At 62.9% G+C, this 16,506-nt stretch overlaps 2 protein-coding genes across 4 annotated transcripts; one reads left to right on the plus strand and one right to left on the minus strand.

Moving 5' to 3' along the window:
- Positions 1-300: 300 nt before the first annotated feature.
- On the minus strand, positions 301-7,224 carry YKT6 (YKT6 v-SNARE homolog). 3 transcript variants are annotated; one of them, XM_065651735.1, is made up of 8 exons: positions 7,065-7,224; positions 5,886-6,008; positions 3,933-4,015; positions 2,686-2,786; positions 1,669-1,773; positions 1,494-1,559; positions 975-1,076; positions 301-661 (listed from the first exon to the last, which is right to left on the minus strand). In XM_065651735.1, exons 2-8 carry the CDS (start codon positions 5,987-5,989, stop codon positions 626-628), a joined length of 597 nt encoding a protein of 198 aa, XP_065507807.1. In that variant the 5' UTR covers positions 5,990-6,008; positions 7,065-7,224; the 3' UTR covers positions 301-625. The 3 variants fall into 3 exon arrangements, with proteins under 3 accessions (XP_065507807.1, XP_065507806.1, XP_065507808.1); XM_065651734.1 differs by having other exon boundaries at positions 7,023-7,223; XM_065651736.1 differs by having other exon boundaries at positions 7,128-7,220.
- A 1,479-nt stretch (positions 7,225-8,703) lies between these two features.
- On the plus strand, positions 8,704-16,000 carry GCK (glucokinase). Its single transcript, XM_065651527.1, has 10 exons — positions 8,704-8,748; positions 11,258-11,420; positions 11,525-11,679; positions 11,893-12,012; positions 12,103-12,198; positions 12,467-12,566; positions 13,160-13,343; positions 13,570-13,725; positions 14,636-14,869; positions 15,856-16,000. The coding sequence occupies exons 1-10, from the start codon at positions 8,704-8,706 to the stop codon at positions 15,998-16,000; spliced, it is 1,398 nt and encodes a 465-aa protein (XP_065507599.1).
- Positions 16,001-16,506: the final 506 nt, after the last annotated feature.

Consider the following 16,506-nt stretch of genomic DNA (forward strand, 5'->3'; position numbering starts at 1 on the left):
CTGCCCCACACCAGTTTCCAGCCCCACCCTGCGCTTCCTGTCACTGTGCGGGGGGGCTCAGGGATGTCCCCAAGACAGGGGACAGACCCCCCCAGTGGGAGACAGACTCCCCCAAACCAGCCAATGGGACAGGGGGGCCATGGGCTGCCTGAGCCCCCCCCAAAGCGAGACAAGGGCCTCCCCTCCTGCTCCCCCCCAGCACTGGATCCACAGCTCCCAGTTCAGCACTGGGAAGAGCTGCCCAGGGACCCCCCCACAATGAGGAAAAGCACCTTCCCCCCCCAACCCGCCCCCCCCCAGGCTCACTCTTAGGACACAAATACACCAGTGACCTCCCCGGCTCTTCTTAGGGCCCCCCCAGGGCCGCAGCGGCCATTACAAGTTCAAGGGCGAGGGGGGGGCACAACCAGCACCCCTGCTCCAAAGCATGAGGGCGGGGGAGGCTCCAGAGTTCCCCCCACCTCGGGGGGGCCCAACCACTGCTGGCAGCCCCATCATGACAAAAAGTCACATAATCCGGTGGGGACAAGGACGCTGAGCCCAGGGAACCCCCCCTGGGGGAGGTTGCTTCTGCCCCGGGTGGGGGCCGGGGGGGGGTCCGGAGCAGGAGCCCCCCGGCTGCGCGTCACATGATGGCACAGCAGGAATTCTGCTTTCGGGCCTGGGGGGGGGACAGAAAAAACACGCGTGACATTGGCTGCGGCCACCCCCAAGCGACAGGGGGACTGGAGCGCCCCCGGGGCCCCCAGAAGACACCAGGACGGTCCCACCATGAAGGCAAAGAGCCTGTGTCCCCGCACCGAAGGCTGGTGCTCCCCGCCCAGAGCCACAATCGGTGTCACCCAGTGTCACCCTCCACCCGCAGTGGGGTTTGGGTCACCCCCCATTCAGAGCCACAGGATCCTGTACCCCAGGGGTTCCCCCGCGTTCCTCAGGGACAGGGTGTCCCCCCCGCATTGACAAGAGACACTCACGGTTTTGTAGAAGGCTTTGGACTGTGCCCCCAGCACTTCGGATTTGGAAACCAGGTCGTCCAGCTTCTCCCCCCGCTCCAGCAGCGACTCCATCGTGTTGTGCTGCCCAAAAATTAAATGAATGGGCACTGAACCTCCCCACGCTGCCCCCCCGGGTTCCCCCAGAAGGTGGAGGTGCCACCGTGTCCCCACAGCCACCCCAGCTCCGGTGAAAGTGGCAGCAACCGGGGGGGGAAGAGCTGATGGTGACACATGGGGCATTTGAAGCAGATGAGTGAGGAGGTGACACAGCACGAGGAGGTGACACCGCGCAGGGAGGTGACATGGTTTGAAGGGAGTGGAGGGGTCAGTGTCCCCCGGAAGGGACGGGGAGGGAGCGGAAGGTCCTGCAGCACCAGGAATGTCCCTGGGGATGGAGATGGCAGGAGGGATGCAGCGTCTGGGGGGTCCCAGCCCCGCAAAAGAATGTCCCCGCCCCCGCAATGTGCCACTCGGTCCCCACGTCCTCCTCATCCTCACCAGGATGATTTTGGTCTCGTCCAGCTCCGCCTGCACTCGGGTCATGGGGTCGGCATCACGGGGGTTCTTGGAGAGACACGACGGCGTCGGCACCACCACGGGGACAACCCTGTCCCCTGGGGTGTCACCCACGCTCCCACCTCCCCCCGCTGCGGGGTCCTGGGTGGGTCTGTACCTGGTATTTGCTGAGGTACCCGTCCAGGGCGCTGTAGGCGATAGTGGCCGGGGACCCCGAGGGCCACTCGGTCCTGCTGACCGTGCGGGAGAACTCGTCCAGCACCTGCGGCCAGAGGGGACAGCGGTGACCGGCGGCTCCGCCTGCGCGGCCACGGGGACTTCTCCTCACAAAAAAGGAGATTTTTCTCCTTGTTTCTCAGCCTCGATGTCCCCCGACCGAGCAGGAATCAAAAAATCATAGAATCACAGAGAAAAGCCTCTCAAGATGATCGAGTCCACCTGTTTCCCCCACCCCCGCCACTGCCCCGTGTCCCTGAGAACCTCATGTCCGTCTGTCCAACCCCTCCAGGGATGGTGACTCCAGCACTGCCCTGGGCAGCCTGTTCCAATGCCCCACAGCCCTTTGGGGAAGAAATTGTTCCCCAGATCCAACCTCAACCTCCCCTGGTGCAACTTGAGGCCGTTTCCTCTGCTCCTGGCGCTTGTTCCTGGGGAGCAGAGCCCAACCCCCCCTGGCTCCAAGCTCCTTTCAGGCAGGTCAGAGATCAGAAGGTCTCCCCTCAGCTCCTGTTCTCCAGCTGAACCCCCAGCTCCCTCAGCCGCTCCCATCACACTTGTGCTCCAGCCCCTCACCAGCTCCGTTCCCTTCTCTCAACTCGCTCCAGCACCTCAAGGCCTTTCATGAGGTGATCCCGCCACTCCTCTGGCTGCCATTTTGAGCCCTGAGGTGATTTTGGTGCCGCCATTTTGAGCCCTGAGGTGATTTTGGTGCCACCATTTTGAGTCCTGAGGTGACCTGGGTGCCCCTGGTACCGCCATTGTGAGCCCTGAGGTGATTTTGGTGCTGCCATTTTGAACCCCACAGGTCCCTCAGCCGCTCCCATCACACTTGTGCTCCAGCCCCTTCCCCAGCTCCGTTCTCTCCTCTCAACTCGCTCCAGCACCTCGAGTTCCGTCATGTCGCGACAGGGCCTGTTTCCACGTCACGACAGCAGCCGCCCCCGCGCACACTCACCTTGTCCAGCAAGGTGAAGCAAACCCGCTGTGGGTACTCGGTGTCGGCGATCACCACCCCGGCCAGCCCGTCGGTGCGGACGTAGACGTGGCAGAGATACTCTGGGCGCAGGATTAATGTCAGAACCCACGGGAAGGTCCGGAGCCCCCCAGCACCCACCACCCCCGCAGATCCTCCCGGATCCCCGAACCGCCTGGGAAGGTTTCACCCAGCAACAGCGTTTCAGACGATTTCATTAGGGAGAAGAGCTCAAGAAAGGATCAAAATCAGCCCCACTATCAAAATCAGGCCCAAAACTGGCCCCAAAATCAGAATCAGCCCCAAATCAAAATCAGGCCCCAAATCAGCCCCCCCCAAAAACAAAATCACCCCAAAAGCAAAATTAGGCACAAAATCAGCCCCAAAATCAAAATCAGGCCCACAACCAGTCCCAAAAATTAAAATCAGGCCCCAAACCGAGCCCAAAATTGGCCCAGAAAACTAGTATCAGCCCCAAAATTGGTCCCACAGACAAAGGCCCAAAATTGACTGCGAAATCAAAATCAGCCCCAAAATCAGGCCTCAAAAAACCCCAAATCAGCCCCAAAATCAAAACCAGGCCTAAAATCAGTTCTAAAAATCAAAACCGGGCCCAAAACGATCCCCAAACATCAGGCCAAAATCAAAGTGAGCCCCCAAATCACCCCGAATCGTGCTGGGACAGGTCACCGCAGCCCGGCCGCGGGACACAGGACACGCCGCTGATTTTCTAGGGCAGCGGAGTTAAAAAATAAAAACCCTGAGGGGAAAGTGCTGAGCCCGGTTTCAACAAATATCAAGTGGCCAACAGGCTGGGGTGGCACTAACGAGGCTGCGGTGGCCACGTCGGGGTGACCCTGCGCGTCTGGGGCTGCTGGGGACACGTGGGGATGGGGGGGCTGGGGACAGGGCGGAGATTTGGGGACAGAGCCCCGAGTCGCCTGGGAGAGTTTGGCGGACAGGGGAGGGTGGCTGCACCAGCACGGGGACAAGTAGAGGGACAGCTCTGGGTGACAAGGAGAGTTACAAAGCCAGAGGGCGGCAGGTGGGGGTCAGGGAGGTCCCTGTTCCCCCCGTAACCCCCTTCACGTGTTCTCGTCCCGCTCAGCAGCCTCCCGCCCTTGGTGTCACTTGCCAGGACAACATGTTCAGGTCTCGTTTTTGATGACAAAGGGACACGGAGTGAAGGACATGCGGCCGTGCCCGATGTCCCCACGTTGTCCCCTCACCTTGCTCCTTGACGGAGGCTCTGCTGCCCGGCTGCGAGCGCTCCACGATCAGCTGGCTGGTGAACGTCATGAACTCCTGCACGCTGCGAACACACGGCAGTGTCACCTGGGGCTGCCAGGGGACACGGCTCTGCCAGGGGACACGGCCATGAGACTGGGGACACAGCTCTGCGGGGGGACATGGCTCATCTGTGAGGGGACACGGCTCAGCGAGGGGGACCCCAAGTCTGCAGAGGGACCCCAAGTCTGCGGAGGAGACACAGCTCTGCAGGGGGACATGGCTTCAAGAGGGGACATGGCTTCAAGAGGGGACCCTGAGTCTGTGGGGTGAACCCAAGCCTGCTGGGGGGACATGACCCTGCGATGTGGGACCCAGAGTCTGTGAGGGGACATGGCCCTGAGATGGGGACACAGCTCGACAAGGGGACACAACTTGGCAAGGGGGACCCCAAGTCTGTGGAGGGGACACAGCTCTGCAGGGGGACCTCGAGTCTTCCGGGGGGCACTGCCCTGTGAGGGGACACGGCCCTGGACCAGCTCTGAGAGGGAATATGGCTACAAGAGGGGACCCGGCTCTGTGGGGGGACCCCGAGTCTTCCAGGGGGCACTGCCCTGTGAGGGGACACAGCCCTGCAATGGGGATCCTGAGTCTGTGAGGGGACACAGCCCTGAGACGGGGACACAGCTCAACGAGGGGACACAGCTCAACGAGGGGACACAGCTCAACGAGGGGACACAGCTCAACGAGGGGACACAGCTCAACGAGGGGACACAGCCCTGCAAACCACCAAAATTCCAGCAGTTCACAGGATCCACGCAGGATTTTTTAAGCCAGACTTAAATTAATCCCACCTTAAGTATCACAGCCAGGAGGGGAACCGGCTCAGGATGAGGATTAAACACCAAAAAGCCGCGACACCGGCGTGCACAGACACGTTGGAAAAGCCATCGCTGGCCCCAAAAGCCAACAAAAGACTTTTTTAAAATAAATAAACTGCTACCAAGGAAGCGGCTCTTCCAGCAGCAAAACCACGTGAGGAATTCTCTCAGGATTTGGGAAAGCGAGAGCTGCAACAGTGAAGCGATTTGGGTTGCTGAGAGGTTACTTCACTTTCAGCGCCCGCATCGGCAGCACCAGCACAGCTCCTCCATCCCTCTCACTTATTTGGGCTAAAAAAGTATTTTTTAAGACAATTTTAAATCAGTATTTTCCCCTTAGCGCTGGAATTGCGGAAGTAAACGTACTGCAAGCTCCAGAAAAATCTTGGCAAGGATAGAAGGTGAAAAATTCGAGTCCTTTTGGTGAGGATTTCCTAAAGCCACGGGCTGGGAAACAAGCTGTTTCACCTGATTTTACAATTTTTGGAGGTTTTTGGGAGCTCTCCTCAGCTGCAGGTCAGGGCAGAGGATGCCCGGGAGCCTGGATCAGCGTCTGGGGCTGAACCGCCTCACCCGACGCCGTCAGGACAACATGAGTGGAGGTTTTGTGCCCGGGCCGAGTTTAAGATGAAAGCAAAGGCTTAACTCAAGGTGCCAGGAGGCGCCGGGCAGGTTTTGTTAGTCTGACACGAGGCCAAACCTCCTCCCACTCGCCTCGCACGCCCAGGAGCCGCCGTGACTCCGGGTTCTGGCACTTGCCGCGGGGAAACCAGCCGGCCGATGTTTCCCCGCACCCCAATTTTATCGCGTGGAGGATTTACCGAATCCAAAGCTGCCGGGAAATGATATTTCGCTTCATTAACGAGGCCAAAAAAACACTCAAAGGGACAGCACTGAACGCACACAGGAAGCGTCTCCAGGGGGTTCATCCCTCTTCCCGCTGTCACTGTGTCCCCAGAGCACAACAGGGAGGGAACCCCCCCCAAAAAGCTGCTTTTGCCTGTCCCCAAGGTCCTGCCCGTGCCCTGCGGCACCCAAGGGACATTCTACCCCCACGGGGGGGCTGGCACCCACCTGGCCCTCTGGAAGAAGCTGAAGGTGGAGACATCGTAGGCGGCTTTGAGCAAATGCACTTTGGGGTCCCCTTTGTAGAGGAGGCTCAGGCTGTAGAGCCGCATCCCGGCGGCTCCCGCGGGGCTGGGGGGCAGGAGACGGGGGGTGGGGTGAAGTGGGGACCCCCCAGGGCCCCCCTCTGGCTGGGTGTCCCCCCTGTCTCGCCCAAACCCTTTCCTGGCCTCCAAACATGGCACCCGGCACCCTGTGCCGCCCACCGACTCTCCAGGGCCCACCCTGACCCCCAATCTCACCCTGACCCCCAACCTCACTCTGACCCCCCCCCGACCCCCTCCCAACCCCAGCAATAACCCCCCACCCTGGGCTAATCACCCCGCACCTAAACTAGCCCAGTCCCCCCCAGCATAACTCAGCATCCCCCAGTATAACCTAAGAGCCCCGAGTATAATCCAGCCCCCCCGTATAACCCACCCCCCAATATAAACCAGCATCTCCCCCGCAGTATAACCCAGGCCACCCCAGTATAACCCAACATCCCCCGGTATAACCCAGCCTGCCCCAGTACAAACCAGCATCCCCCCCAGTATAAACCAGTCCCTCACTCCCAGTAAAACCCAGCCCTCTCCAGCATAACCCAGTATCCCCCAGTATAACCCAGCCCACCTCCCCACCAGCTGGCCACCCCCCCAACCCCAGTAAAACCCACCTACTCCAGTACATCCCAGGAGACCCCTGTACAACCCAGCCCGTTCCAGTATAACCCAGGCCCCCACTCCCAGTACAACCCAGTTAAGACAGCCCCTCTACCCAGTATAAGCCAGCCCGCCCAGTATAACCCACCTAACGTGGCCCAGTATAACCCAATCTGTCCCCAGTTTAACCCAGCCCGTCCCCCCGCCAGCTGACCAATCCCCCCAGTACACCCCAGCACAGCCCAGCATGCCCCAGTATAACCCAGACGCCCCTCTCCCAGTATAACCCAGTCCCTCATCCCCAGTATAACCCAGTCCCCCGCCCAGTACAATCCACCCATCCCAGGCCCCCACCCCAGTACAGCCCAGCCTGTCCCAGTATCACCCGGCTAACCGAGCCCCTGCACCCAGTATAACCCAGCCCCTCCCAGTATAACCGACCTACCCCAGTATAACCCCGTACAGCCCAGTACAGCCTGGTCCCCACCCAGTAAGGCCCAGTTCTCCACCCGGTCTCCCCCGCGGTGGTCAGACCGGCCCGTCCCGGTACCGGCGGCTCCGGAACTGCCCGTGCGGAGGCGGCGGCCGGCGGGGACGGGAGGGGCGGGGCGGACCGAGCCCGACCCGGAAACAGCACCGCAGGGACCGGAAGTGACACCGGCCCCGGGCAACTGCCACGGCGCCTCTCCCGCTCTGCGCACGCGCTGACCTTGCCCCGCCCCCGCAGCCCCTTGACCAATAAGCGCCTGACCCTCCTTGCGGCCCCGCCCACCGCCTTTCGCGTCCCGCCCCCGAGCTTACTGACCAATCAGCGCCGCTCTAACGTCATGGGAGCTCGGTGGGGGCGCTGTATCCCGGCGTGCTTTGCGCGGGGGGCGGGGAGCCCATCAGTTTTGGGGGATCCTCTGTGGGGGGGGGGGCTCCTCTGTTGGGGGGTCTCTCATTGGTGGGTCCTTCTATGGGGCTGGGGGTCTCTCTATGGCGCTGCCCTGTCCCCATGGGATGGGGAGTCCTTCTGGGGGGGGGATCCTTGTGTAGGGGGTCACTCTATGGGGGGTCCCTCTGCGGTGCAGCTGCACCCTGAGAGTTCGGGACCCCCCCGTGGGGTGGGGGCCCCTCCATAGGGGTGGGCGCCCATGGCGGGGGCAGGGATACCTGAGCTCCCCCTCCCCGGCCCACGGGTGTCCCCCAGCACGGGGTGGGGACAAGGTGCCGTGGGGTGACACCGTGCCCCCCCAGAGCCCCCTGAGTCCCCCATGGGGCCACCAGCCCCCCCAGCACCCACCCAGGGGACACCCCCAGCCCCGTGTCTGAGGGGACACCGCCACAGAGGGACACCAGCAGATTTTGGAGTGACGGGAGCATCCCCGTCCCCACAGGGACTCCATAAGCCAGGTGCCACCAACACTTGGCTGACATCCCCAATCGGGGGTCATGAGGGGGATGCCACGTCCCCGTCCCCCAAAACCAGCGGCTGCCCAGTGTCCCCAGCGGCCCCTGCCACCCATCCCGGTGTCGCCGGAGCGTTTCCCATCCTGGGGACAGGGAGCACTTCCCAGTCACCCCCAGAACCTTTGTCACCAAGCCACCGGCTGCCTGGTCACCATGGGAGCGCTGGAGTGCTTGTCACCGCCACCAAGACACCGACCCGTTGATATGACAACCCGAGCGGGGACACGGGTGGCCCGGGGCGTGGTGCTTCGTGTGACGGGGGCCAGCGGCCCCCGGCGGGGAGGGGTCCCGGCCGAGCCTGGTCACCGCACCGGGCCGTCCCCACCGCCCGCAGGGACCCACCGGGACCCCTCGTCGCGGTGACAACCACCAAATCCATTTACAGGGGACAGCGTCACCTGTGTCCCCCGCTGGCGCAAAGGACAGCACCCCCAAAATGTGGGGGGAAGGGGCCGGGGCGCTGGGCCCCGCTCCGTGTCCCTCCGCGTGAGGGTGCGGAGGTGGGGACGGGGACACCAGGAACCCCCCCTTGGATGAGCTGACGCGGCGGAGCGAGGGACGGAGCAACCGGGCACCGGGGGACGAGCGTGGGGACAGGGACCCACGGCAGCAGGGGAGTGCGGGGTGTTTTTTTTGGGCGGGGGGGGACAAAGCCGGTCCCCACGGCTGTCCCCATGCTGGATCAGCGTGCCAGGATGGACAGCGGCAGGAGGGAGAAGGTGAGGAGATCCGGGGGGATCTGGGGGGGTCCCGGGGCGGTGGGGAGGACATGGGGTTGGGGACACCCAGCGGGAGCCTCCCCAGGCTGCCAGGTGTCCCCACGGCATCTGCCACCGGACAAGGTCCCCACTGGGGGACACCAGCTCCGGGAACAAGGCCGTGCAGCACAGAGCCAGCCTCGATGTCCCCCAGGGGTCCCCAAGGCCACCCCTGGGGAGGGGACATGGCGCTGTGAGCCAGGGCTCTGCATTCTGCCATGTCAGAGTGTCCCCAGGGCCACCGAGGGCTGGGGACACAGCCAGGGGTGTTGGTGTGACCGCGGTGCCGGGCTGGGACGATCCTGCTGCCATCAGCATCTTGCTGCCAGCCCTTGGTCGCTGTCCCTGGGGCGAGACGGGGCCTGTCACCTCCTTCGGCTGGTTGTCACCGAGGCACACAGCAAGACCTGGCTCATCCTCAGCCAAACGCTGGCGCTGGGGCAGCTGCTCCCATCTCCGCTCTGGGATGGATCATGCTGCCGGCAGGGACATGGATGTCCGAGGGGACACCGAGGGGACATGGCACGTGCCAGGGGTAGAAGCTTGTGGCCAGCAACGCCAGGTATCACTGGCCACCGTGGATGTGTCGGAGCAAACCGTTTCCTCAGGACGCCGGGCGCCGGCGTCACCCGCATGGGAAGCACCGAATCCAGCCGGGAAGAGCCAGACTTGCCGTTCCGGAGGAGGGAGAAGGGACGAGTCATAGCCCATGGTGCCTGAGATGGAGCAAAACCTCAGAGAAATAAAACATGGACCCTCCGTGCAATCCTCAGGTGCCAGCCCCAGGGACAAGGACCCTGCAGCTGTGACAAATCGGGCATTTGCACACCAGGACGCTTCTCTGTGGCGGAGCACCGAACGCCTGCGACTGCCGGCTCCAGCACGAGGGTCGAGTACATCCCAGTGCTTTTCCTGCAGGGATTTTTCCAGCTGGACACCCTGAGGGTCACAGTAAAGCCACCGTGGTGCTGCCATGGGCCGGTGTCACCCCCCGGCACAGCGACGTCTCATCCTGCGGCACCTCGGGGGGTTCAGGGTTAACAGACCTCCTGGACTTCGGCACCACGGAGGATGCTGTGTCCCCCCCGGCTGCAGTGCTGGCTGAGGCCCCCCCGGGCACGGGGCAGGAGCTTTGGGGCAGGAGGAGGCCGAGGGACGGCGGTCAGGGGATTTATCAAGATGCACCAAGGGGGGATCACGGCGAGCGGCCGCGGGTTTGGCCGAGCCCTGTGTCGGGATCCTCCGAAGCCTTTTACGGACCCCCCCACGCCAAAACACCTCGGGAAACAGCAGCAGCCGGGAGGAAAACATCCGTCTGCCAGCGACAGCGCAGGCGGGAGCAGATCCCGGTGACTAATGACCCCTCGCTCCCGGCTCCGTGCGGTGGTTAATGGCGGCCGTGCCGGCGCCCGGCCCGGGGTTGCTACGTGAAGGGTAAACATGGTCCTGCCGGGCCGGCGCTTCCCTCGAGCGGGGCCTGCGCTTCTCCCCGGTGGCGTTTCCCGATAACACCCTCCATGTCCTCCCCGCCGGCCCTTGGCCACGGTTCGTGGTGAATTCGATTACTGGAAAGTGATTTTTGAGGTTGTCAGGGCGATCCGGGGAGAGGGATCCTCGTCACAGACACGGAGGGATCTCACGGCCTCGGCGAGAGCCGCCAGGCTCCGAAACGGCGTCGCTGGTGCCACCCCGCGACACCGCAGGACGGGATGTCCCATGTCACCAGCCCGAGTCCTGCAAAACGGCACCGGGTTCAAAGCGACCGGGATGTCCCAGGTCACCGGACCTGGAATGGCACCGGGTTCAAAGCCGAGCCGGGGGACATGAAGTGGCTGAAGGCGACGGCGCGGGGACCCCTGTGCTGACCACGGGCGTCTCGTGAGCGAGGATTTGGGGCCAGAATTTGCCTTTCTAGAGCATCTGCTCGGATGGAGGCTGGAGAGCGAAGAGACGGGACGAGGCATGGCTGGAATTATGACTTTTGTGAAAACAGCAGCTCATCATTTCTTAAATCCAATAGGAAATAAGCATTACTATTTATCCTAAAAAAGAATTATAAAAAAGTTGGGGGAGTAGCTCCCTAGGTCTGAAAGATGTAAGGCAGCAAATGAAAAAGTTGCGCCAAGGGAGGTTGAGGTTGGATCTGGGGAACAATTTCTTCCCCAAAGGGCTGTGGGGCATTGGAACAGGCTGCCCAGGGCAGTGCTGGAGTCACCATCCCTGGAGGGGTTGGACAGACGGACATGAGGTTTTCAGGGACACGGGGCAGTGCCAGGGGTGGGGGAATCATTGGACTTGATGATCTTGAGGGTCTTTTCCAACAAAAACGATTCTGTGATTCTATGGTGTCCCTGTGCCAATGGGCAAAACCACGGCCAGAGGCAGCAAATTTGCATGATTTATGGTGGTTGGGGCCACCCCCATGTGGCATGGTCCCCGTCCCCAGGTCGTGCCGTCTGTCCCACCGCAGGTGGAGCAGATCCTGGCGGAGTTCCGGCTGCGGGAGGAGGACCTGAAGAAGGTGATGCACCGCATGCAGAAGGAGATGGACCGAGGGCTCAAGCTGGCGACGCACCAAGAAGCTTCCGTCAAAATGCTGCCCACATACGTCCGCTCCACGCCCGAGGGCTCAGGTACAGGTGTCACCCCCGGTCCTTTGCATGTCACCTCCTCCCTGGACCTCCCTGAGACCCCCCCTGAGATTGCCGCCCTGTGTGTCCCCTCCCCGGCATTGCAGAGGTGGGAGATTTCCTCTCGCTGGATCTGGGCGGCACCAATTTCCGCGTGATGCTGGTGAAGGTGGGCGAGGGGGAGGAAGGCCAGTGGAAGGTGAAGACGAAGCACCAGATGTATTCCATCCCCGAGGACGCCATGACCGGGACGGCCGAGATGGTGAGCGGGGGACATGGGGCCACCCTGTCCCCTCCTGTGTGGTCCCCATCACCGGGCAGTGGCACACAGCGCTGTTCTTTGGTGGGGACACCATGGGGATCCATCCATGGGGATGGCAGAGACCAGGGGGTGGCAGGGGACCCGTGACGGGAACAGTGACCAGCCGTGGGTGGGCGACATCCCCTGGCGAAGGCTCAACCTCCTCCCTTGCAGCTCTTCGACTACATCTCCGAGTGCATCTCCGATTTCCTGGACAAGCACCAAATGAAGCACAAAAAGCTGCCCCTGGGCTTCACCTTCTCCTTCCCCGTGCGGCACGAGGACATCGACAAGGTGAGGGGGTGGCCGGGTGGCACAAGGCCTCGGGGGTCCCCGTGTCCCAGCTGCACCCCCAGCCCTGTTTTTGTCGTCCCCTCACCCCAGGGCATCCTCCTGAATTGGACCAAGGGCTTCAAAGCCTCCGGCGCAGAAGGGAACAACGTGGTGGGGCTCCTGAGAGACGCCATCAAACGCCGAGGGGTGAGACGAGCGGACGGTTTGTGCCGGTACCAGGGGGGAGACACCCCGACACCGCCGCGTGTCCCCGTGACAGGCACACGATGCCCTGCGTGTCCCCGGGAGGGGTCATTCCATGCCTGTGCACACGCGTGTGTGTGATACATGCGTGTGTGATACGTGCGTGTGTGATATGTGTGTACGTTATACACGTCTGTGTCTTCACCCTGGGGACCCCCCAGCCTGGCCCCCGCCCCGGTGACAGCCTGATGGTCCCTTGTTCCCTCGCCAGGACTTTGAGATGGACGTGGTGGCGATGGTGAACGACACGGTGGCCACGATGATCTCCTGCTACTACGAAGATCACCGGTGTGAGGTTGGGATGATTGTGGGTAAGATGTCCCCTTCCCGCAGGGACACGCACGGGGTGAGAGGGGGGAACTGACCCATGGCCCCGCTCCCGCTCCCCCCGCTGCCAGTGAGGACTTGGCCTTTGTGGGGGGAACGCGGCGAGGACAGGGGGTGGCAGCAGCACCCTGAGGAGGTCTCCTGGGGTTGGGATGCTGGTGGCACCCGCGGCGGTCACCGTAATGGGTCTGTCACCATAACGGGTCTGTCCCCAAGGGACATTGTCCCTCTGGTGGCTCCGCTATGGCTGGGGAACCACAGAAGGTGGCTGGTACCAGGGAGGTGGGGACAGTTTTGAACCCCTCAGGCTCCTTTGTCCCCCTCCAGGAGCAGCCCCTGCCACCCCCGAGCCCCACGCTGTCACCCATAGGGCCACAGAACCCCTGGGACCCCATGGTGACCATCCCCAACACTCACCGGGGACACGCAGCTGTGGGGAGGCACTTGGGGAGGGCTGAGCATCCCGGTCCCCGTGGGGATGGGGACACGCAGCTCGGACGGGAGGTGGGCACTGGGGGTCAGCGCTGTCCCCTCTCCTGCCACCCCCGCGGTGCCATCCCCGGGTCCCCGCGGGCAGGGACAGGCTGCAACGCCTGCTACATGGAGGAGATGCAGAACGTGGAGCTGGTGGAAGGCGACGAGGGCCGGATGTGCGTCAACACGGAGTGGGGGGCGTTCGGCGCCTCGGGGGAGCTGGACGAGTTCCTGCTGGAGTACGACCGCGTGGTGGACGAGACCTCGCTTAACCCCGGTCAGCAACTGTAAGGACTAGGACAGATCCAGTCCCTCTGGGGGTGTCCCCCCCTCCTTGTCCCCTCCCGTGTCCCCCCCACCCGCCCGCGCCACACTGGGCGCAGTTGAGGCAGGAGCGACTCATGGCAGGTACCCCCAAAGCTGCTCCCCGGCTGTACGCACAAAGAGGGGGGAAGGAAAGAGGGGGTGTCACGGGTCGTGGCCCCCCCCTCACCGGTGTCCCCATGTCCCCAGGTACGAGAAGATCATCGGGGGGAAGTACATGGGGGAGATCGTGCGGCTGGTGCTGCTGCGGCTGGTGGACGAGAACCTGCTGTTCAACGGGGCGGCCTCCGAGAAGCTCAAGACCCGCGGGAGCTTCGAGACACGATTCGTGTCCCAGATCGAGAGGTGGGGGACAGGGGGACACACCGTGGGGGGTGGCACACCCAAAGTGCCGCAGCGCGGTGGGGGCTCCCTGTGGTCACCCCACAGCTGGGCAGGCCACACGGGGGGTCCCCTGTGCCGTCACCTCACGCCAACCGGCTCTGACTGCGCTGTATTGGGGTCCCCGTCCTGTCACCCCACATTAGTGACCCATATTGGGGTCCGTTGTCCTTGTCAGCCCCCACCAAGCCTCTACAGCTGTGCCGCATTGGGGTCCGCCATCCTGTCACCCCACACTAGCGTCTCATATTGGGGTCCCTCATCCTGTCATCTCACACTAGTGTCCCATTGTCCCATATTGGGGTCCCCTCTCCCATCACCCACATCAGTGACCCATATTGGTGTCCTCATGTCCTGTCACCTCACACCAGCTGGCTCTGAATGTCCCATATTGGGGTCCCCCGTCCTGTCACCTCACACTAGCGTCCCATATTGGGGTCTCCTCTCTTGTCACCCCACACTAGTGTCCCATATTGGGGTCCCCTCTCTTGTCACCCCACACTAGTGTCCCATAATGGGGTCCCCCATCCCCTCACCCCACACTAGTGACCCATATTGGGGTCCCTTGTCCTGTCACCCTATATTGATGACCAATCATTGGGGTCCTCATGTCCTGTCACCCCACAACAGGGTGTCCAAAATCACGGTCCCTGTGTCTCAACATCCCCCACCAGCCCCATATTGGGGTCCCTTGTCCCCTCACCACACACTAGTGACCCATATTGGTGTCCCCATGTCCTGTCACCTCACACCAACCTGCTCTGACTGTCCCATATTGGGGTCTCCTGTCTTGTCACGCTCCGCGACTGCCCCACACGATGTCCGCCATGTCCCCCCATCCCCTGTCCAACGTGTCCCTCTGACCCCGTCCCAGCGACTCGGGCGACCGCAAGCAGATCTACAACATCCTGACGGGGTTCGAGCTGCTGCCCTCGGGGACGGACTGTGACATCGTGCGCATGGTGTGCGAGAGCGTGTCCACGCGCGCGGCCCAGATGTGCTCGGCCGGGCTGGCGGGCGTCATCAACCGCATGCGGGAGAGCCGCAGCCAGGACACGCTCAAGATCACCGTCGGCGTCGACGGCTCCGTCTACAAGCTGCACCCCAGGTGAGGAGTCCCCGAGCCTTCCTCCCGACACCTTCTTCGTGTCACTGTCGTTCTCCTCCCGCCACCGTCCTCTTCCTCCTGCCCCTGTCCTCTTCGTTCCACCACTGTCCCCCTCCTCCTCCTCCTCCATCCTTTTCCGCCACCATCCCCTTCCTCCTGCCACTGTCCTCTTCTTCCCGCCACCACACTTTTCCTCCTTCCACTATCTCCTTCCTCCCACCCCCATCCTCTTCCTCCCACCATTGTCCCCTTCCTCCTCCTCCTGCATCCTCTTCCTCCTGCCTGCCATCCTCTTCCTCCCACCACCATCCCCATCCTCCCACCACCGTCCTCTTCCTCTCCCACCACTGTCCTCTTCCTCCTCCTCCTCCTGCATCCACTTCCTCTCACCACCATCCCCATCCTTCCACCACCATCCCCATCCTTCCACCACCATCCTCTTCCTTCTGCCGTCCCCTTCCTCCTCCTCCTCCTGTATCCTCTTCCTCCTGCCCACCATCCTCTTCCTCCCACCACCATCCCCATCATTCCACCACCATCCTCTTCCTCCTGTCACCATCCCCTTCCTCCTGCCACCACTCTCTTCCTCCTCTTCCTGCATCCTCTTCCTCCCACCACCATCCCCGTCCTTCCACCACCGTCCCCTTCCTCCCAACACCGTCCTCTTCTTCCCGCTGCCATCTCCTTCCTCCCGCCACCGTCCTCTTCCTCCCGCCACCATCTTCTTCCTCCTGCCACCATCCTCTTCCCCCTGCTTCGTCCCCTTCCTCCTCCTCCTGCATCCTCTTCCTCTCCTGCCATTGTCCTCTTCCTCCCACCCCTGTCCCCTTCCTTCTGCCACCATCCTCATCCTCCTCCTACATCCCCTTCCTCCTCCTCCTTCATCCCCTTCCTCCCGCCACCATCCTCTCCTTCCCACCACCACCCCCTCCTCCTCCCCCTCGCCCCCCAGCCCGTGACCCCCATTTCTGCCCGTGTCCCCCCAGTTTCAAGGACCGCTTCCACGCCGCGGTGCGGCAGCTGACGCCCGGCTGCGACATCACCTTCATCCAGTCGGAGGAAGGCAGCGGGCGCGGGGCCGCCCTCATCTCCGCCGTCGCCTGCAAGATGGCCTGCATGATGGGGCAGTGAGGAGGAGGAGAGGAGGAAGATGAGGAGGAGGATGGTGGGGGGGCGGCCGCCGGTCCCGCTCGCAGCGCAGACACACGCGGGATTCGCCGCCGGCGCAGGCGGCTCCCGGCCCCCCCCAATAAACCGGGGTTTGCGTGGACTTTGCCGGGGCCACCAGAGCTCCTTGTCACCCGCCGGGGGGTCACCCCACGCGCGTCACCTCCCCCTGGTCCCCTGTATCGCCACCTGGTCCCCACGTCCCCCCCTCAGCCCTTTCACTGGGGGCGAGACCCCCCCCAGGGGGGTTGGTGGGAGATGAGGGGCTGATTGGGGGTACTTGGGGTGCCCCCAATTTTCAGGGATCCCTTCCAGCCTTGTGTCCCCCCCCTCCCAGGGACGAGGTGGGGGACACAGCCTGAGGGCAGCCCCAGCCTCCCCTTCCCAGCGCTAACGCCCCCAAAAAAGGGGGCATAAACCCCCCCGCCAAGGGCAGCACCCCGAAACCCAGGGGATCCCAAAGTGGGGGG

This window comes from Caloenas nicobarica, chromosome 25 (assembly GCF_036013445.1).
Source record: "Caloenas nicobarica isolate bCalNic1 chromosome 25, bCalNic1.hap1, whole genome shotgun sequence".
NCBI lineage: Eukaryota > Metazoa > Chordata > Aves > Columbiformes > Columbidae > Caloenas > Caloenas nicobarica.

Coding starts and splice junctions, on each gene's coding strand:
- YKT6 (XM_065651735.1), bottom strand. CDS start 5,989: ATGCGGCTCTACAGCCTGAGCCTCCTCTACAAAGGGGACCCCAAAGTG. Junction 4,016..5,885: donor AGCTTCTTCCAGAGGGCCAG/GTGGGTGCCAGC, acceptor GTGTGTTCGCAG/CGTGCAGGAGTTCATGACGT. Junction 1,774..2,685: donor GCTTCACCTTGCTGGACAAG/GTGAGTGTGCGC, acceptor CTCTGGCCGCAG/GTGCTGGACGAGTTCTCCCG.
- GCK (XM_065651527.1), top strand. CDS start 8,704: ATGCTGGATCAGCGTGCCAGGATGGACAGCGGCAGGAGGGAGAAG. Junction 12,567..13,159: donor TGAGGTTGGGATGATTGTGG/GTAAGATGTCCC, acceptor CCCCGCGGGCAG/GGACAGGCTGCAACGCCTGC. Junction 14,870..15,855: donor GTCTACAAGCTGCACCCCAG/GTGAGGAGTCCC, acceptor GTGTCCCCCCAG/TTTCAAGGACCGCTTCCACG.